Source organism: Bufo gargarizans, unplaced genomic scaffold (assembly GCF_014858855.1).
Source record: "Bufo gargarizans isolate SCDJY-AF-19 unplaced genomic scaffold, ASM1485885v1 original_scaffold_1755_pilon, whole genome shotgun sequence".
Taxonomy (NCBI): domain Eukaryota; kingdom Metazoa; phylum Chordata; class Amphibia; order Anura; family Bufonidae; genus Bufo; species Bufo gargarizans.
In genome coordinates, this window is record NW_025334498.1 from 165,281 (window position 1) to 186,626 (window position 21,346).

The 21,346-nt window shown below is 45.5% G+C and overlaps 1 protein-coding gene across 1 annotated transcript in view; it reads left to right on the forward strand.

Moving 5' to 3' along the window:
- Nucleotides 1–450: 450 nt before the first annotated feature.
- The window catches only part of LOC122923580 (T-cell differentiation antigen CD6-like), a gene marked incomplete at its 3' end in the record, with an annotated part of 38,799 nt that continues 17,903 nt past the window's right edge, over nucleotides 451–21,346 (forward strand). Inside the window, exon 1 of the mRNA XM_044274432.1 lies at nucleotides 451–583. Within this exon, the coding sequence (XP_044130367.1) occupies nucleotides 511–583 (73 nt within the window). The remainder of the gene's footprint in view (nucleotides 584–21,346) is intronic.

A 21,346-nucleotide genomic window follows, 5' to 3' on the forward strand; every position in this document is an offset into this window, starting at 1 on the left:
GACTCCATCATACATCTGCCAGCTCCTACACCTTATCTCCTGCCTTGCACCCTACCTAACACCAGGCAGAAGCCCCAGATAGTCCAGGGTGTGCCGAAAGAGAAAAAAGGGTGCACCCTCCTATCACTGTATGGCCCCTGGGGACGCCACTGCAAACTGTGAGTACCACTACCACCATCATAGCCACTACCAGTCTTCCCATCCTCTGCTCCCCTGTCTCTGCATATGTTGCCCTTCGAGCACTGACTGACGGCAGCTTATTATATGGTGGGTGCTTCATATTACTAATCCATAGATCACCACTGTGACCTAGAAGTGATTATGTGATCAGATCATGGAGAGAACATCAGAAGAAGAAACTGTTATCCACCTACATACATGACAAATGGTGCGCTTCCTTTATGAAGACTACCACAAAGCCTGTACCTCCCATAATCTGCACCTGACACACGCCAACAAAATATTTCCTGCACAGTAACCACACAATACGCGAAGACTGCAAGCAGAACAATGGAAGCTAAAACCCTCAGCTTCCTCTGCCTGTACCTGCTGTGGATCTCCTGGGTGAACCCTGAAGGTTTGGGTGAGTACAAGTCACCATCCATAATGGCATTGGCAATGACAAGGGCAAGGTTAAAATGCACATATGGCTTCTGAGTTTTTGGATCTACATTTAGGCTTATGGGCTGCAGAGTATGGAGCTCAGGTCTTCAGTTTTATCACAGATGTTACTAGATATGTACTTATGCGTGATGTGTCTTTTGTATGTACTAGAACATAAAAATACACTAAAATCAAAGCCATATAAAAAGTCGCACCTCCAATGTATACATGTTACACACAAAATACTGTATATAGAAGTATCATCAGCAAACTCCCCAAAATGCAGGACCCCAGTGCTAGACCTGAACCTAGGCATAGATAGACCTCCTCAGGGGGCTTGACACGTACACATATTCCTAGGACCATAACATAATAAACCATGATAATGCTGGCCATTTCCACATTTATAGGTCTCACTTCGGACACGTTCTGAAGGATTAGTCATATAGATCTCAACCATAAAACCCCCTCTAAGGGCTGTGCGTGTGACGTCCGGGAAAAAAATCACTCTGTGTTTCATCGATGCAGATGTCCGTGTTTGGTCCAAGTGTCCGGTTTTTATCCTCTGCTGCTCAAGTTCATTTCCGGATCTTCTGCTATTAGTGGTCAGTGAAAAACAGACCAAATACGGACACAAAACTGATGCCATCTGTTTTATCTGTGGTTTTCATGGATCCATAGACTATAATGGGCATGTTTAGTCTGCATCATGGGTCAAAGTAAGGCCTGTCTCCGTGATTTTTTTGACTGACCCACGGTCAGTAAAAAAATACTGATAGTTGTGAACAGACAGATTAAAATCACTGGGTGGGTATGCTAGCTGCAGAAAATGCGGACAGCACACTTAAGTGAAAAACAAAGGTGTGAACGAAGACCAACTCCAGTACACAGCAGTATGATCAGCTTCTCCTCTCCTCCTCTCTACACTACATGTCTGTATGATCAGCTTCTCCTCTCCTCCTGTCTACACTACATGACTGTATGATCAGCTTCTCCTCTCCTGTCTACACTACATGACTGTATGATCAGCTTCTCCTCTCCTCCTGTCTACACTACATGACTGTATGATCAGCTTCTCCTCTCCTCCTGTCTACACTACATGACTGTATGATTAGCATCTCCTCTCCTCCTGTCTACACTACATGACTGTATGATCAGCTTCTCCTCTCCTCCTATCTACACTACATGTCTGTATGATCAGCTTCTCCTCTCCTCCTGTCTACACTACATGTCTGTATGATCAGCTTCTCCTCTCCTCCTGTCTACTATACATGACTGTATGATCAGCTTCTCCTCTCCTGTCTACACTACATGACTGTATGATCAGCTTCTCCTCTCCTCCTGTCTACACTACATGTCTGTATGATCAGCTTCTCCTCTCCTTCTGTCTACACTACATGACTGTATGATCAGCTTCTCCTCTCCTCCTGTCTACACTACATGACTGTATGATCAGCTTCTCCTCTCCTCCTGTCTACACTACATGACTGTATGATCAGCTTCTCCTCTCATATCTACACTACATGACTGTATGATCAGCTTCTCCTCTCCTTCTGTCTACACTACATGACTGTATGATCAGCTTCTCCTCTCCTCCTGTCTACACTACATGTCTGTATGATCAGCTTCTCCTCTCCTCCTGTCTACACTACATGACTGTATGATCAGCTTCTCCTCTCCTGTCTACACTACATGACTGTATGATCAGCTTCTCCTCTCCTGTCTACACTACATGACTGTATGATCAGCTTCTCCTCTCCTCCTGTCTACACTACATAACTGTATGATCAGCTTCTCCTCTCCTCCTGTCTACACTACATGTCTGTATGATCAGCTTCTCCTCTCCTTCTGTCTACACTAAATGACTGTATGATCAGCTTCTCCTCTCCTCCTGTCTACACTACATGACTGTATGATCATCTTCTCCTCTCCTCCTGTCTACACTACATGACTGTATGATCAGCTTCTCCTCTCATATCTACACTACATGACTGTATGATCAGCATCTCCTCTCCTCCTGTCTACACTACATGACTGTATGATCAGCTTCTCCTCTCCTCCTGTCTACACTACATGACTGTATGATCAGCTTCTCCTCTCCTGTCTACACTACATGACTGTATGATCAGCTTCTCCTCTCCTCCTGTCTACACTACATGACTGTATGATCAGCGTCTCCTCTCCTCCTGTCTACACTACATGACTGTATGATCAGCTTCTTCTCTCCTCCTGTCTACATTACATGACTGTATGATCAGCTTCTCCTCTCCTCCTGTCTACACTACATGACTGTATGATCAGCTTCTCCTCTCCTGTCTACACTACATGACTGTATGATCAGCTTCTCCTCTCCTCCTGTCTACACTACATGACTGTATGATCAGCTTCTCCTCTCCTCCTGTCTACACTACATGACTATATGATTAGCATCTCCTCTCCTCCTGTCTACACTACATGACTGTATGATCAGCTTCTCCTCTCCTCCTGTCTACACTACATGACTGTATGATCAGCTTCTCCTCTCCTCCTGTCTACACTACATGTCTGTATGATCAGCTTCTCCTCTCCTCCTGTCTACACTACATGTCTGTATGATCAGCTTCTCCTCTCCTCCTGTCTACTATACATGACTGTATGATCAGCTTCTCCTCTCCTGTCTACACTACATGACTGTATGATCAGCTTCTCCTCTCCTCCTGTCTACACTACATGTCTGTATGATCAGCTTCTCCTCTCCTCCTGTCTACACTACATGTCTGTATGATCAGCTTCTCCTCTCCTCCTGTCTACACTACATGACTGTATGATCAGCTTCTCCTCTCCTGTCTACACTACATGACTGTATGATCAGCTTCTCCTCTCCTCCTGTCTACACTACATGTCTGTATGATCAGCTTCTCCTCTCCTCCTGTCTACACTACATGACTGTATGATCAGCGTCTCCTCTCCTCCTGTCTACACTACATGACTGTATGATCAGCTTCTTCTCTCCTCCTGTCTACATTACATGACTGTATGATCAGCTTCTCCTCTCCTCCTGTCTACACTACATGACTGTATGATCAGCTTCTCCTGTCTACACTACATGACTGTATGATCAGCGTCTCCTCTCCTCCTGTCTACACTACATGACTGTATGATCAGCTTCTCCTCTCCTGTCTACACTACATGACTGTATGATCAGCTTCTCCTCTCCTCCTGTCTACACTACATGACTGTATGATCAGCTTCTCCTCTCCTCCTGTCTACACTACATGACTGTATGATCAGCTTCTCCTCTCCTCCTGTCTACACTACATGACTGTATGATCAGCTTCTCCTCTCCTCCTGTCTACACTACATGACTGTATGATCAGCATCTCCTCTCCTCCTGTCTACACTACATGACTGTATGATCAGCTTCTTCTCTCCTCCTGTCTACACTACATGACTGTATGATCAGCATCTCCTCTCCTCCTGTCTACACTACATGACTGTATGATCAGCTTCTCCTCTCCTCCTGTCTATACTACATGTCTGTATGATAAGCTTCTCCTTTCCTGTCTACACTACATGACTGTATGATCAGCTTCTCCTCTCCTCCTCCTGTCTACACTACATGTCTGTATGATCAGCTTCTCCTCTCCTCCTTTCTTTACTACATGTCTGTATGATCAGCTTCTCCTCTCCTCCTCCTGTCTACACTACATGACTGTATGATCAGCTTCTCCTCTCCTCCTGTCTACACTACATGACTGTATGATCAGCTTCTCCTCTCCTCCTGTCTACACTACATGACTGTATGATCAGCTTCTCCTCTCCTCCTGTCTACACTACATGACTGTATGATCAGCTTCTCCTCTCCTGTCTACACTACATGACTGTATGATCAGCTTCTCCTCTCCTCCTGTCTACACTACATGACTGTATGATCAGCATCTCCTCTCCTCCTGTCTACACTACATGACTGTATGATCAGCTTCTCCTCTCCTCCTGTCTACACTACATGACTGTATGATCAGCTTCTCCTCTCCTCCTGTCTACACTACATGACTGTATGATCAGCATCTCCTCTCCTCCTCCTGTCTACACTACATGACTGTATGATCAGCTTCTCCTCTCCTCCTCCTGTCTACACTACATGACTTTATGATCAGCATCTCCTCTCCTCCTTTCTATACTTCATGTCTGTATGATCAGCTTCTCCTCTCCTCCTGTCTACACTACATGACTATATGATTAGCATCTCCTCTCCTCCTGTCTACACTACATGACTGTATGATCAGCTTCTCCTCTCCTGTCTACACTACATGACTGTATGATCAGCTTCTCCTCTACTCCTGTCTACACTACATGACTGTATGATCAGCATCTCCTCTCCTGTCTACACTACATGACTGTATGATCAGCTTCTCCTCTCCTCCTGTCTACACTACATGACTGTATGATCAGCTTCTCCTCTCCTGTCTACACTACATGACTGTATGATCAGCTTCTCCTCTCCTCCTGTCTACACTACATGACTGTATGATCAGCATCTCCTCTCCTCCTGTTTACACTACATGACTGTATGATCAGCATCTCCTCTCCTCCTTTCTATACTACATGACTGTATGATCAGCATATCCTCTCCTCCTTTCTATACTACATGACTGTATGATCAGCTTCTCCTCTCCTTTCTATACTACATATCTGTATGATCAGCTTCTCCTCTCCTGTCTACACTACATGACTGTATGATCAGCTTCTCCTCACCTCCTGTCTACACTACATGACTGTATGATCAGCATCTCCTCTCCTCCTGTCTACACTACATGACTGTATGATCAGCTTCTCCTCTCCTGTTTACACTACATGACTGTATGATCAGCTTCTCCTCTCCTCCTGTCTACATTACATGACTGTATAATCAGCATCTCCTCTCCCCCTGTCTACACTACATGACTGTATGATCAGCTTCTCCTCTCCTCCTGTCTACACTACATGACTGTATGATCAGCTTCTCCTCTCCTGTCTACACTACATGACTGTATGATCAGCATCTCCTCTCCTCCTGTCTACACCACATGACTGTATGATCAGCTTCTCCTCTCCTCCTGTCTACACTACATGACTGTATGATCAGCTTCTCCTCTCCTCCTGTCTACACTACATGACTGTATGATCAGCTTCTCCTCTCCTGTCTACACTACATGACTGTATGATCAGCATCTCCTCTCCTCCTGTCTACACCACATGACTGTATGATCAGCTTCTCCTCTCCTCCTGTCTATACTACATGACTGTATGATCAGCTTCTCCTCTCCTCCTGTCTACACTACATGACTGTCTGATCAGCTTCTCCTCTCCTCCTATCTACACTACATGACTGTATGATCAGCTTCTCCTCTCCTGTCTACACTACATGACTGTATGATCAGCATCTCCTCTCCTCCTGTCTACACTACATGACTGTATGATCAGCTTCTCCTCTCCTGTCTACACTACATGACTGTATGATCAGCATCTCCTCTCCTCCTGTCTACACCACATGACTGTATGATCAGCATCTCCTCTCCTCCTGTCTACACTACATGACTGTATGATCAGCTTCTCCTCTCCTCCTGTCTATACTACATGACTGTATGATCAGCTTCTCCTCTCCTCCTGTCTACACTACATGACTGTCTGATCAGCTTCTCCTCTCCCCCTGTCTACACTACATGACTGTATGATCAGCTTCTCCTCTCCTCCTGTCTACACTACATGACTGTATGATCAGCATCTCCTCTCCTCCTGTCTACACTACATGACTGTATGATCAGCTTCTCCTCTCCTGTCTACACTACATGACTGTATGATCAGCATCTCCTCTCCTCCTGTCTACACCACATGACTGTATGATCAGCTTCTCCTCTCCTCCTGTCTATACTACATGACTGTATGATCAGCTTCTCCTCTCCTCCTGTCTACACTACATGACTGTCTGATCAGCTTCTCCTCTCCCCCTGTCTACACTACATGACTGTATGATCAGCTTCTCCTCTCCTCCTGTCTACACTACATGACTGTATGATCAGCATCTCCTCTCCTCCTGTCTACACTACATGACTGTATGATCAGCTTCTCCTCTCCTCCTGTCTACACTACATGACTGTATGATCAGCTTCTCCTCTCCTCCTGTCTACACTACATGACTGTATGATCAGCTTCTCCTCTCTTCCTGTCTACACTACATGACTGTATGATCAGCTTCTCCTCTCCTGTCTACACTACATGACTGTATGATCAGCATCTCCTCTCCTCCTGTCTACACTACATGACTGTCTGATCAGCTTCTCCTCTCCCCCTGTCTACACTACATGACTGTATGATCAGCTTCTCCTCTCCTCCTGTCTACACTACATGACTGTATGATCAGCTTCTCCTCTCCTGTCTACACTACATGACTGTATGATCAGCTTCTCCTCTCCTCCTGTCTACACTACATGACTGTATGATCAGCTTCTCCTCTCCTCCTCCTGTCTACATTACATGACTGTATAATCAGCATCTCCTCTCCCCCTGTCTACACTACATGACTGTATGATCAGCTTCTCCTCTCCTCCTGTCTACACTACATGACTGTATGATCAGCTTCTCCTCACCTCCTGTCTACACTACATGTCTGTATGATCAGCTTCTCCTCTCCTGTCTACACTACATGACTGTATGATCAGCTTCTCCTCTCATCCTCCTGTCTACACTACATGACTGTATGATCAGCTTCTCCTCTCATCCTCCTGTCTACACTACATGATTGTATGATCAGCTTCTCCTCTCCTCCTGTCTACACTACATGACTGTATGATCAGCTTCTCCTCTCCTCCTGTCTATACTACATGACTGTATGATCAGCTTCTCCTCTCCTCCTGTCTACACTACATGACTGTATGATCAGCTTCTCCTCTCCTCCTGTCTACACTACATGACTATATGATCAGCTTCTCCTCTCATCCTCCTGTCTACACTACATGATTGTATGATCAGCTTCTCCTCTCCTCCTGTCTACACTACATGACTGTATAATCAGCTTCTCCTCACATCCAAATATGAGCGAACCAGTCCAGATTCAGTTTGGTTCTAAATTGCCAAATTGGAAAAAGTTTGGTTCGCCAAAGTGACTCAAATTGTCCTGGAAATTGGTACATAATCCCCTCTAGTCTCTTAGGACTTAGAGGGGGTAACTAGAATTTTTATGAAAACATATTATCTCTTTTTGTTAATTTTTAATGAATTTTTGCTCCCCCCGCCTTCCCCCCCCAAGCTCATGAACACAATGACAGCAATAGTAAATGATGTCTAAGTGACTCTGACATACATATCTGTGGGGAAACACACTTATAACAGCGTTATCATACAGCGTGTTTAATATGAAACCGCAAAGGCACATGTGTTCTGCTTTTTCATATTCCAAAGCTTACAAAAATTCTCCATTATCGGGAGCAGATGGTCCTTAACCCCTTAACGCTATATGATGTATATTATCTACTTCTACTTAGTGCCCCCATGATGAGTATATTCATCATGGCATTAAACTGTCACCATGTCTATACATATGGAGACAGTGCTGAGACCCCACTGTTACACACAGCCAAGGATCTCAGCTAACCGGCCTGGGACCAATGAGGGTGGTCTGTACAGACTAGCCAATTAGAGGATAGTAATGCCGGTTACACAGAGTTTGTGACTGTGGGGATCAGACCCTTGCATAATGTATATGTTATACACCCCCCCTAAGTCAATTCCCCCCACCAATGTGGCCTGTGCTTGATCGGACCCCCAATTATCTTCAGGATTTTCCCACCTCACTTCCCAAAGACTTGTATAAAAAGTGATCAAAAAAGTAATATGTAGTCCAAAATAGCACCAATCAAACTGTTACCTCATGTCATGCACTGCCCTGTGGGTGTTCTGAGGAGATCTGTCAGAGTTGCTGCACATGACTCGATCTGGCAGTTTGTTTTGTTGTGGGTTTGAACAGAATCCCACCTCTTCCCAGGTGTTGTTCTTTAGGTAATTGGTGAGGCTATTTATTCCTCCCTCTCCCTATAGCCTTTGCGGGTTATAGTTCTGCCTTGTGTGAGCTCTGGAAGTTTGGAGGATCGTCTGCTCCAACACATCTCTAGATAAGTCCTTTTCCATTTTTCCTTCTGTGTCTGTTTTTACTAGGCCTCTAGGGTGACGCTAGCTCCTTTGGTTGTTGAAGGAGCTGGGTGTCTCTTTCCCTCTTCCATACAGCTGAGGGTTTGGTTCAGTGTGTTATAGTCTTTGGTACGTGGGCATGTGCATATCTACCATCGAGATATGCACATGGGTATAGCAGCTTAGGGAAAGTATTTTAGGGATTGCTAGGAGGTTACCCCTTTGTTCCCTAGCATTTGGGGTCTAGTCAGTTGTTTTGTTTGCTTTACTGTGTTCTGTTTCCTTCCCTTATCTTACCTACCTTGACATTATAACCCGACATACCATCATTTTTTTTTCTCTTGCTGTTTGCAAAATGGAAACTATTAATGCTTTGGTTGATCGCATGCAGGGATTGTCTTTGGAGGTAGCTGACCCCCGCAATTCGGTTACACGGTGTCAGAGTACTTTGGCGTCTGGCGCCGCCGGGGAAAACCAGGTCTGCCAGGAACCTAAGTTCGCTCTCCCTGATAGGTTTTCTGGGGGAAGTGATAACTTTGTTCGGTTCAGGGAGTTCTGTAAATTGTGTTTTCGTTACGAAAACCAAAAAGTAGGGATTTTTATTTCTCGGCTAAAAGGCGATGCTCAGTCTTGGGCTTTTTCTCTGCCGACCGGTTCACAGTCTCTCCGGTCGGTGGATGAATTTTTCAGAGCCCTGTGCCTGATTTATGTCGACCCAGACCGGGTCTCTATGGCTGAATCTAAGGCTACTTTCACACTAGCGTTCGGGTTTCCGTTCGTGAGCTCCGTTTGAAGGAGCTCACGAGCGGACCCGAACGCAGCCGTCCAGCCCTGATGCAGTCTGAATGGAGCGGATCCGCTCAGACTGCATCAGTCTGGCGGCGTTCAGCCTCCGCTCCGCTCGCCTCCGCACGGACAGGCGGACAGCTGAACGCTGCTTGCAGCGTTCGGGTGTCCGCCTGGCCGTGCGGAGGCGTGCGGATCCGTGCGGATCCGTCCAGACTTTCAATGTAAGTCAATGGGGACGGATCCGTTTGAAGATGCCACAATGTGGCTCAATCTTCAAGCGGATCCGTCCCCCATTGACTTTACATTGAAAGTCTGGACGGATCCGTACTAGGCTATTTTCACACTTAGCTGTTCTATGCTAAAAATAATGCAGACGGATCCGTACTGAACGGAGCCTCCGTCTGCATTATTATGGGCGGATCCGTTCAGAACGGATCCGCCCGAACGCTAGTGTGAAAGTAGCCTAAGTTGCGCAGCTTGTGCCAGGGAGATCGTACTGCTGAGTCGTATTGTGCTGAATTTAGAAGATGGGCGACTGACTCGGAGTGGAATGATCCTGCACTCCGTAGTCAGTTCTGTCAGGGGCTATCTGAGAGATTAAAAAATGCCCTTGCATTTCATGAAAAACCTGATTCTTTGGAGGCGGCCATGGTTTTAAAACTAGCGCATTAAGAAAAGAGATACCAGTGTTTTCTATAGATTCCGCCCCCCTTTTGCAAAGATGTCTAACTCATATTGTTCAGGATATTCATTTATGGGTGGGTGATTCTCATATTGAGTTCATTTCTTGTTTTGTTATGAAAGGTTTACCTGCTTCGATGGTTCTGGTTTTACCGTGGCTGATAAAAAATAACCCTACTATTGACTGGCAAACAAGACAAATCAGTAATTGGAGTGAATTTTGTATGGACAACTGTCTTAGTGCCTCTATTTCGGGGGTGTCCACTAAGGTGTTGCCTCAGTTTCTTTCAGATTTTTCGGACGTATTCGCGGAGGGTGGAGTTCAGGAATTGCCCCTCACCGAGAGTATGATTGTCCGGTCAATCTTATCCCCGGAGTAAAATTGCCAAAATCTCGGTTATATAATCTTTCTCAACCCAAAAGAGTAGCTATGCGGGAGTATATTGCCGAGAGTTTGGCAAAGGGACATATTAGACCATCCAAGTCTCGTATGGCCGCTGGCTTCTTTTTCATAAAGAAGGACAGATCCCTTAGACTGTGCCTAGATTTCTGGGAACTTGATCTTATTACTGTCCGTGATCCTTATCCCCTTCCCTTGATTCCAGATCTATTTGATCAGATTGTTGGTGCCAAGGTGTTTTTTCTAAGTTGGATTTAAGAGGACCTGATAAGAATCAGGGAAGGGGATGAATGGAAGACGGCCTTAAATACCCCTGAGGCTCACTTCGAGAACCTGGTTATGCCCTTTGGTTTAACTAATGCCCCGGCAGTCTTCCAGCACTTTATCAGTGACATTTATCAGTGACCCGATATGAAGACTCATCAGGATCATTTGAGAAAAGTGTTATTGATCCTTCGGGAGAATAAATTGTATGCTAAGTTGGAAAAATGTGTGTTTGCTGTTCAGGAGCTGCCATTTTTGGGGTACTTGCTTTCTGCCTTCAGTTTTCGTATGGATCCCGAAAAGGTCTGTGGGGTACTGGATTGGGACCGGCCGGAGAATTAGAAAGCCCTGATGCGGTTTTTAGGATTTACTAATTACTACAGAAAATTCATCCTGAATTATTCCACCATTGTCAAACCTTTGACAGATATGACTAGGAAGGGCACTGACTTCTCTGTCTGGTCGGATGAGGCCTCCCATTGCTTCTGCTCCCATTCTGATGCAACCTGATGTGTCTCAACCCTTCATTGTGGAGGTTGACGCATCAGAAGTGGGAGTCAGAGCAGTCTTGTCACAGGGTCCCTTCTCCTATCAAATGGCGCCCGTGTGCTTTTTTCTCCAAGAAACTCTCGGCCGCCAAAATAAATTATGATGTTGGGAATAGAGAGTTGTTGGCCATCAAATTGGCCTTTGAAGAGTGGCGTCAATGGCTAGAAGGGGCTACCCATCCGATTACGGTATTTACTGACCATAAGAATCTGGCTTACAGTACCTGCAATCTGCAAAGTGTTTAAATCCTAGGCAGGCTAGATAATCATTGTTTTTTACCAGGTTCAATTTTGTGGTCACCTATTGCCCTGGGATTAAAAACGTAAAAGCGGATGCGTTGTCACGTAGCTTTCCGGGAGGGGGGAAGGGGGGATTCGGAGGATCCCGCTCCGATTTTGGCTGATGGGGTGGTGGTTTCCGCTCTTTACCCCGAGCTGGAGATGGAAGTGTTGGGGGCTCAAGAGGAGGCAACTGATTCTTGTCCTCCAGGCAAGTTGTTTGTTCCTTCAGAACTGCGATACAAGGTGTTCAAGGAACATCATGATACTGTCCTTGCGGAACATCCTAGAAGTAGATCCACTGTAGATCCTATTTCCCGGAGATTTTGGTGGGCAGGGTTGCATAAAAGTGTTGAGGGTTATGTAGCAGCTTGTGAGACCTGTGCACGCGCGAAGGTGGCTCACACTCGGCGATCAGCATCTCTTCTTCCTTTGTCCATCCTATCTCGTCCTTGGACGCATTTATCAATGGACTTCATTTCTGATTTGCCAAGTTCCTCTGGGAAAACTGTGATTTTGGTGGTAGTGGACTGCTTCAGCAAGATGGCTCACTTTGTACCACTATCAGGTTTGCGCACTGCGAAAACTCTCGCTCAGGTTTTTATTGATAACATTGTGAAATTACATGGCATTCCCTCTGATGTGGTGTCTGATAGGGGGACGCAATTTGTTTCCAGGTTTTGGAGGGCGTTTTGTTCTCGTCTGGGTATTTAGTTGTCTTTCTCTTCGGCTTTTCATCTTCAGTCGAATGGTCAAACTGAGCGCACTAACCAAAACCTGGAGACATATTTGAGGTGTTTTGTCGCTGAGAATCAGGATGAGTGGTCCTCGTTGTTGTCTTTAGCTGAGTTTGCCTTGAATAACAGTAGGCAGGAGTCAACTTATAAGTCACCATTTTTTGGCGCATATGGTTTTCACCCTCAGTTTGGTACTTTTTCTGGGACCGAATATTCTGGGATACCGGAAGAGGAGAGACTCTCTTCCTCTTTGTCATCTATCTGGCGGAAGATTCAAGTTAATTTGAAAAAAATGGGTGAAAGATATAAACAGATGGCTAACAAGAGACGTTTGACTGGTTCGGACTTGTGTGTGGGTGATTAGGTGTGGTTGTCCACTAAAAACATCAAGCTGAAGGTACCCTCTTGGAAATTGGGTCCAAGATTTATTGGCCCTTACAAAATCTCGGCCATTGTCAATCCGGTGGCGTTTCGTCTAGAACTTCCGCACGCCTGGAATATCCATAATGTGTTTCACAGGTCCTTGTTGAAGAAATATGTGGAACCTGCGGAAACAGGGGGGTCGTTAGGTCAAAACATTCGGGGCTGGACCCCGGATGTTTTGTTCAGTGCCCCGAATGCAGGGCCGGCGGGGGCCCGCGGCGCCGCCTCCTAGCTAATTTATTCACTTCACTTGCCTCTGTGTAATCTCACACAGGCGCACTGGCAGAGGCATCGTCGAGCGAAGTGCGCATGCGCCGTCTTCCAGCGCACCTCGGTTGATGATGCCTCTGCCAGTGTGCCTGTGCGAGATTAAGGCGCTTCTCTGCAATTACCCAGAGGCAAGTGAAGTTTATAAATTAGCTAGGAGGCGGCGCTGGGCGGGGAGGGGGATCTGTGGGTGACACTTAGGGGGATCTGTGGATGACATTTATGGGGGATCTGTGGATGACACTTATGGGGGATCTGTGGATGACACTTATGGGGGATCTGTGGATGACACTTATGGGGGATCTGTGGATGACACTTATGGGGGATCTGTGGATGGCACTTATGGGGGATCTGTGGATGACACTTATGGGGGATCTGTGGATGACACTTATGGGGGATCTGTGGATGACACTTATAGGGGATCTGTGGATGACATGTATGGGGGATCTGTGGATGACACTTATGGGGATCTGTGGATGACACTTATGGGGGATCTGTGGATGACACTTATGGGGGATCTGTGGATGACACTTATGGGGATCTGTGGATGACACTTATGGGGATCTGTGGATGACACTTATGGGGGATCTGTGGATGAAACTTATGGGGGATCTGTGGATGACAATTATGGGGGATCTGTGGATGACACTTATGGGGGATCTGTGGATGACACTTATGGGGGATCTGTGGATGACACTTATGGGGGATCTGTGGATGACACTTATGGGGGATCTGTGGATGACACTTATGGGGGATCTGTGGATGACACTTATGGGGGATCTGTGGATGACACTTATGGGGGATCTGTGGATGACACTTATGGGGGATCTGTGGATGACACTTATGGGGGATCTGTGGATGGCACTTATGGGGGATCTGTGGATGACACTTATGGGGGATCTGTGGATGACATTTATGGGGGATCTGTGGATGACACTTATAGGGGATCTGTGAATGACATGTATGGGGGATCTGTGGATGACACTTATGGGGATCTGTGGATGACACTTATGGGGGATCTGTGGATGACACTTATGGGGGATCTGTGGATGACACTTATGGGGATCTGTGGATGACACTTATGGGGATCTGTGGATGACACTTATGGGGGATCTGTGGATGAAACTTATGGGGGATCTGTGGATGACACTTATGGGGGATCTGTGGATGACACTTATGGGGGATCTGTGGATGACACTTATGGGGGATCTGTGGATGACACTTATGGGGGATCTGTGGATGACACTTATGGGGGATCTGTGGATGACACTTATGGGGGATCTGTGGATGACACTTATGGGGGATCTGTGGATGACACTTATGGGGGATCTGTGGATGACACTTATGGGGGATCTGTGGATGACACTTATGGGGGATCTGTGGATGACACTTATGGGGGATCTGTGGATGACACTTATGGGGGATCTGTGGATGACACTTATGGGGGATCTGTGGATGACACTTATGGGGGATCTGTGGATGACATGTATGGGGGATCTGTGGATGACATGTATGGGTGATCTGTGGATGACACTTATGGGGATCTGTGGATGACACTTATGGGGATCTGTGGATGACACTTATGGGGGATCTGTGGATGACATTTATGGGGGATCTGTGGATGCCACTGATGGGGATCTGTGGATAACACTTATGGGGGATCTGTGGATGACACTGTTATGGATGATCTGTGGGGTTGCCCAGACGCAGGCAGCTAGGCCCTTCACTGTAGTTATTAACCCCATTCAGCAGTCCCCCATTCACTTGAGGGGGGACTGCTGAAAAAGGTTAATAACTACTGTGAAGGCCCCCCCGGTGGTGTAGAGGGCGTGGCTTCATGAGGTGGGGGTGTGGCTTCACGTGGGCTTGTGCCCCGGATCTCTTTAGACTCTAGCAACGCCACTGTGCGGAACCATCTCCTTTGCCTCCTCCTCCTGTTTTGGTTGATGGTAATCTGGAGTTTCAGATCTCTAGAATTCTCAACTCACGTGTTCTTTGGGGTTCCCTTCAGTACCTGGTGCATTGGAGGGGATACGGTACCAAGGAAAGAATGTGGGTTCTGGCTACCGATGTCAATGCTAGCCGCCTTGTGAATGCCTTTCACAGGGCACACCTTGATAAAGTTGGGCCTGGGTGTCCAGAGGCCACCTGTAGGGGGGGGGGTTACTGTCACACCCTGCCCTGTGGGTGTTCTGAGGAGATCTTTTAGAGTTGCTGTACGTGACTCGATCTGACAGTTTGTTTTGTTGTGGGTTTGAACAGAATCCCACCTCCTCCCAGGTGTTGTTCTTTAGGTAATTGGTGAGGCTATTTATTCCTCCCTCTCCCTATAGCCTTTGCGGGTTATAGTTCTGCCTTGTGTGAGCTCTGGAAGTTTGGAGTATCGTCTTCTCCCACATATCTCTAGATAAGTCCTTTTCCATTTTTCCTTCTGTGTCTGTTTTTACTAGGCCTCTAGGGTGACGCTAGCTCCTTCGGTTGTTGAAGGATCTGGGTGTCTCTTTCCCTCTACCCTACAGCTGAGGGTTTGGTTCAGTGTGTTATAGTCTTTGGTACGTGGGCATGTGCATATCTACCATCGAGATATGCACATGGGCATAGCAGCTTAGGGAAAGTGTTTTAGGGATTGCTAGGAGGTTACCCCTTTGTTCCCTAGCATTTGGGGCCTAGTCAGTTGTTTTGTTTGCTTTGCTGTGTTCTGTTTCCTTCCCTTATCTTACCTACCGTGACACCTCACCCCGCAAAAAATTAGCCGCCACATATTAATCCCAAGTCCAGCTACAGTATAACCCTTAATAGTAAATAATCTTTATTAATTCATATAACGCACAGTAAGTCCTATCATGTCCATGCACAAGATGTCCACAAATATAATCAAAGGGGGGGTATATGACCCTAGTAATGATACTAAAGCTAGGCCCTGTGCCCAGGGGCGACTCCCGTCCTCGAACCTTGCTGGCAACTCCTAGTTCGCCCTATAGTGTGCGGGCTGGTAATAACCGTATTGGTGGACTGTATTGGGCATGGACAGAACGGATTTCCCTAAATGCACAGTGTATACTACCCTATCGGTAGGGATACCAAAAGGTACACGGTGCAACTGACTACAAAACAAAACACAACAACAAACGACACCTAAGAGGATACCTAGTAGAGACACAGACGTATCTGTGCTCAAAACCCCAACGCGTTTCCCCCACGGTGTGGGATCATCAGGGGGCAAATTGATAATAATAAATGATTACAGTGATGGATGTCCAGCAGAGGGAGGCCCAGACTTGGACCACCCCGATACATCTGTAGGACAAACCCAGGTGTCAAATGACGGTCAGGAGAGGATGTCAAATGACGGTCATAATAAAAGATTGGACCAGATGACCTTACTGGGAGGAACGAAGGGAGGGAAGGATCACGCATCAACAATAAAGATGTTTGGGACACGCTAATTTAGATATCATGGAACCATGATGGAAATTGTGTCCAGAGGAAGTATATTATGCATATGGATGTACCCCCACTCTTAAACAAAATCAGCGTCTGCCTTGTTCATACAATAAAGCCATATTGGCTTAATGTTGGACCCTGGGAGAAGGTATCGATTATGGGAGGAGAAGTAGTCTGCCGGCACTAACAGACATGCAGGAAGAATGGCCTCTTTATTCTCAGGGACAGTCTGATTTGTCTTAAATTGATCGTTCATCGTGCTACATCATATGGCTTTATTGTATGAACAAGGCGGACGCTGATTTTGTTTAAGAGTGGGGGTACATCCATATGCATAATATACTTCCTCTGGACACAATTTCCATCATGGTTCCATGATATCTAAATTAGCGTGTCCCAAACATCTTCATTGTTGATGCGTGATCCTTCCCTCCCTTCGTTCCTCCCAGTAAGGTCATCTGGTCCAATCTTTTATTATGACCGTCATTTGACATCCTCTCCTGACCGTCATTTGACACCTGGGTTTGTCCTACAGATGTATCGGGGTGGTCCAAGTCTGGGCCTCCCTCTGCTGGACATCCATCACTGTAATCATTTATTATTATCAATTTGCCCCCTGATGATCCCACACCGTGGGGGAAACGCGTTGGAGTTTTGAGCACAGATACGTCTGTGTCTCTACTAGGTATCCTCTTAGGTGTCGTTTGTTGTTGTGTTTTGTTTTGTAGTCAGTTGCACCGTGTACCTTTTGGTATCCCTACCGATAGGGTAGTATACACTGTGCATTTAGGGAAATCCGTTCTGTCCATGCCCAATACAGTCCACCAATACGGTTATTACCAGCCCGCACACTATAGGGCGAACTAGGAGTTGCCAGCAAGGTTCGAGGACGGGGGGTCTCCACCATTAGGAGTCGCCCCTGGGCACAGGGCCTAGCTTTAGTATCATTACTAGGGTCATATACCCCCCCTTTGATTATATTTGTGGACATCTTGTGCATGGACATGATAGGACTTACTGTGCGTTATATGAATTAATAAAGATTATTTACTATTAAGGGTTATACTGTAGCTGGACTTGAAATTGTTCCCTTCAACCCATTATATTTAATTATATCCATTAGGCTGGATTTTGATATCCCACATATTAATCACCTGAAAAAATAAAATAATTAGCTATCAGAAAATTTGGCTTTTCATAAAATGTTTTTTTTAAATACTTGTATTGTGTAAAACAAAAAACAAAAAAAAATAGACATATTATGTATCATCCCCGTCCGTAACAACCTGCACTATAAGCATATCACATGATCTACCCCCTAAGGTGAATGTCACCTTACATCACAAAAAGTATAATACCAAGCGATCAAAAAGTCCAACAGACCAAAATAGTACCAATCAAAATTATCCCGCAAAAAATGAGCCCCTACATGAGACAACTGCCCCCCCAAAAAAAATATGGCTTTAGGAAAATGGAGACACAAAAACATGATTTGTTTTTTTCAAAAATGCTTTATCATGTACAGTAAACTGAAAAAAAAAAAATAGTACACATATTTAGTATCATCGCTTCCGTAACAACCAGCATTATGAAAACAGCAAATGCTGTATCCTGTCAGGTGAACATCGTAAAAAATTGAAAATAAAAACTGTGCCAGAACAGATATTTTTGGGTTACCTTGCCTCACAAAAAGCATAATATCGGATGATCAAAAATCATATGTACCCTAAAATGGGGTTCCTTTATGGGAGTTTCTACTGTAGGGTGCATCAGGGGGCTTCAAATGGTGGACATGGTGTTTAAAAACCAGTCCAGCAAAATCTACCGAAGTCCTCCAGCCACCACTTTGCCGGGCTCCGTTCCCGATATAGGTGCGGGTCCCAGCGGTGAGACCAGCACCTATAAGACAATGGGGGCATATCCTAGCGATATGCCCCCATTGTCTGTGAGGAGACAACCTATTTAATAGAGGTGGAGTGGTGGCAGTAGGTGATTAGGAGCGAGGAGTAGTAGTCGCGGCAGCAGCAGCCATATATTACATGTTGGCAGGCAGCAGCATAATGACGGCAGTGGAATGATGGAGGCAGGCAACATGATATGAGGCAGGCAGGCAGAAAGCAACAGTGGAAAGATGGGGCACCGTCATCAAGGCCAGATCTACTCATCGGCCTTAGCAGGAGTAGTGTGAAAATCCTCCTGGATCCAGGCTTGATTCATTTTGACCAAAGTGATGTTTTGGATACTGGCTAAGGACAACTTGGTCCGTTTGGGTGTCACCACACCACCTATGGTGCTAAAAACCCTCTCTGAGATGACACTGTAGGCTGGGTGCTGTGACAGTTCAATCCACTGTTCTAGTCTGCCTGCCCAGAAATCCATGGGGTCTGAAAATAGGGTATGTGCCAGACTGGCCAGAGTTTAGGTAGGCCTGAACTTGGCCATTGAGGTGAAAGGATTCCGCTTGCTTATTTGCCAAAGCCTGGCTCAGCGTATGAAAAAACTGCTCCATCATGTTGAGGAGACTGAACTGGCTGGCTGCATCACCATATCCCGAAGCAGATTTTTATTTGGCACTTATTTGGGAGTTACGTGACCACTGCTCTTTATTGCTGCTGCCACCCTCCTCTGATGCCAATGTTAATGGGTTTAAAGTGCCTTGGCAGCAGGGTCCCTGGTGTTCGTGACGCTAGGACCGTTAGGTGCAAATGAAGTTGGTAGAAAGGATGAAGAGTCAATTGTAGTAAACAACAGAACTTTTACTAGATCACTTGTCTCCAGGTAGTCAGTACAGTTCATTTATATGGCATAGAGATATGACTCATATATTCGTTTAACTGTATTAATCCTCTGGCTGTGTCCAGGTACTTTTAGGTTCCTCCTGGTCACTGGTGCTTGTGAAGTCCATTGGCTAATTTAGCTCTAACCTCCACTAGACCTCTATATCCAGATGTAGACTGCCTGGTCTCTGCTGTGCTGCTGTAATACTGTTCTCTATACTCCCTTAGCTTGATCAGGGCCAAGGGGCTAAAAATGGCAGCTACATTGTGGACTTGGCCTCTTCACCTCCTCCATCAAGTTCCTCTCTATTTTTAACTCTCAACTATTAGCATACCCCATATATATATATATGGGATGCCAGCACCACCTAGGAGCGAATGAATGTAATGACACTCTGACAGCCTGGTAATAGGAATTACAGGAATATACAGAAATACATTTTGATAAGCATACGCAGAAGTTTGGAAGTGCCCAGGACCATGACTGAGTGGGACACTGCACCGTGACAAAGATTTCAGACTACTATTTCAGGTGTTTTCACTGAAAGATTTAAAACGCTACCACAAGTATTGTAAAGCACACATTGCACACTTGTATGGCTATATTCCACAAAACTAAATGTTTACTGTCTGGAGATGCTCTAACACAGATTTTGGTGTAGTAACAGATTAAAAAACTACCCTAAGTATTGTAAAACACTAGTTGCACACTTCTATTGCTTTAAAAAAATAAAAAAAATTTTTTTTAACTGTGTGGAGATGCCCTGCCTCAACTGTGCACAAATACATAAGAACAAGGGTGCAGAATAATGGCAGCAGGTGCTCTGGATTGAGTCAAATTGTGAATTATATGGCTGCAGCAGATGGCAGTTTGTTGGCTGAATGTCTGGAGAGCGTTACAATAATGAGTGTACAGGCAGCGGTCAAGATGGCAGAGGGTCCTTACAAGTTTGGGGCTGCACTTCAGTAAATGCAGTTGGGGGTTTGGTCAGGATTAACCCTGGGTTCACACCTGAGCGTTTTACAGCGCGTTCCTACGCGCTGTAAAACGCTCAACAAGGAGAAACCAATGCTTCCCTATGGGAATGGTTCTCACCTGAGCGTTCTACAGCGCGTACGATCGTGCTGTAAAACGCCCGACGCCCCAAGAAGTACATGAGCTTCTTTGGGGCGTCTTGTCGCGCGTTCCCGTACATAGACTTCCGGGAACGCGCGACAATGGGCGTTCGCTTGTCTCTGTATGCACGATTGTAAACGCCGGTACAATCGCGCATACAGAGCGCTCCATCACGAACGCTCAGGTGTGAACCCAGGGTAATGGTGTCCTCAATGCTGAGAAATACAGGCAGATACTTATCCATCATGTGACACAATGAGAATATCAAAAACATTTTATGCGCAGTGTATGTCGTAACAGAAAAAAAATAAAAATGACCAATTTACTGATCATCTCGCCCCCCCAAAAAATTATTGAATAAAAAGTGATGAAAAAGTCATATATATCCTAAAAAGGTACCATTAAAAACTACAGCATGACTTGCAAAAAAACAAGCCCTTGCACAGCTCTGTAGTTGGAAATATAAAAAAGTTATGGCTGTCAGAATATGGTGATGCAAAGAATTTTCTTTTTTTTTTTTAAGTATTAAATATGATGAAAGGTATGTAAATTTGGTATCATCATAATCATACTGACCAACAGAATGATATTGTCATGGTACTGTTAGAGCACGGTGAACATAAAAATAAAACCTAAAATACCATGGGGAAATGGCCATTTTTTAAAATAATTTCCCACGCTAAGATTTTATTTTGCCATTTTACAATACAAACTATTGTAAATTAAAATTATTCGATTAAAAAATACAACTTATCCTGCAGAAAACAAGCCCTCATACGGCTACGTGTGCAGAAACTAAACAAATTATTGCTCTTGGAAGTTGTGAAGGAGAAAGGAAAAGGTAAAAATAAGGGTTAGGCCTCATGCACACGACT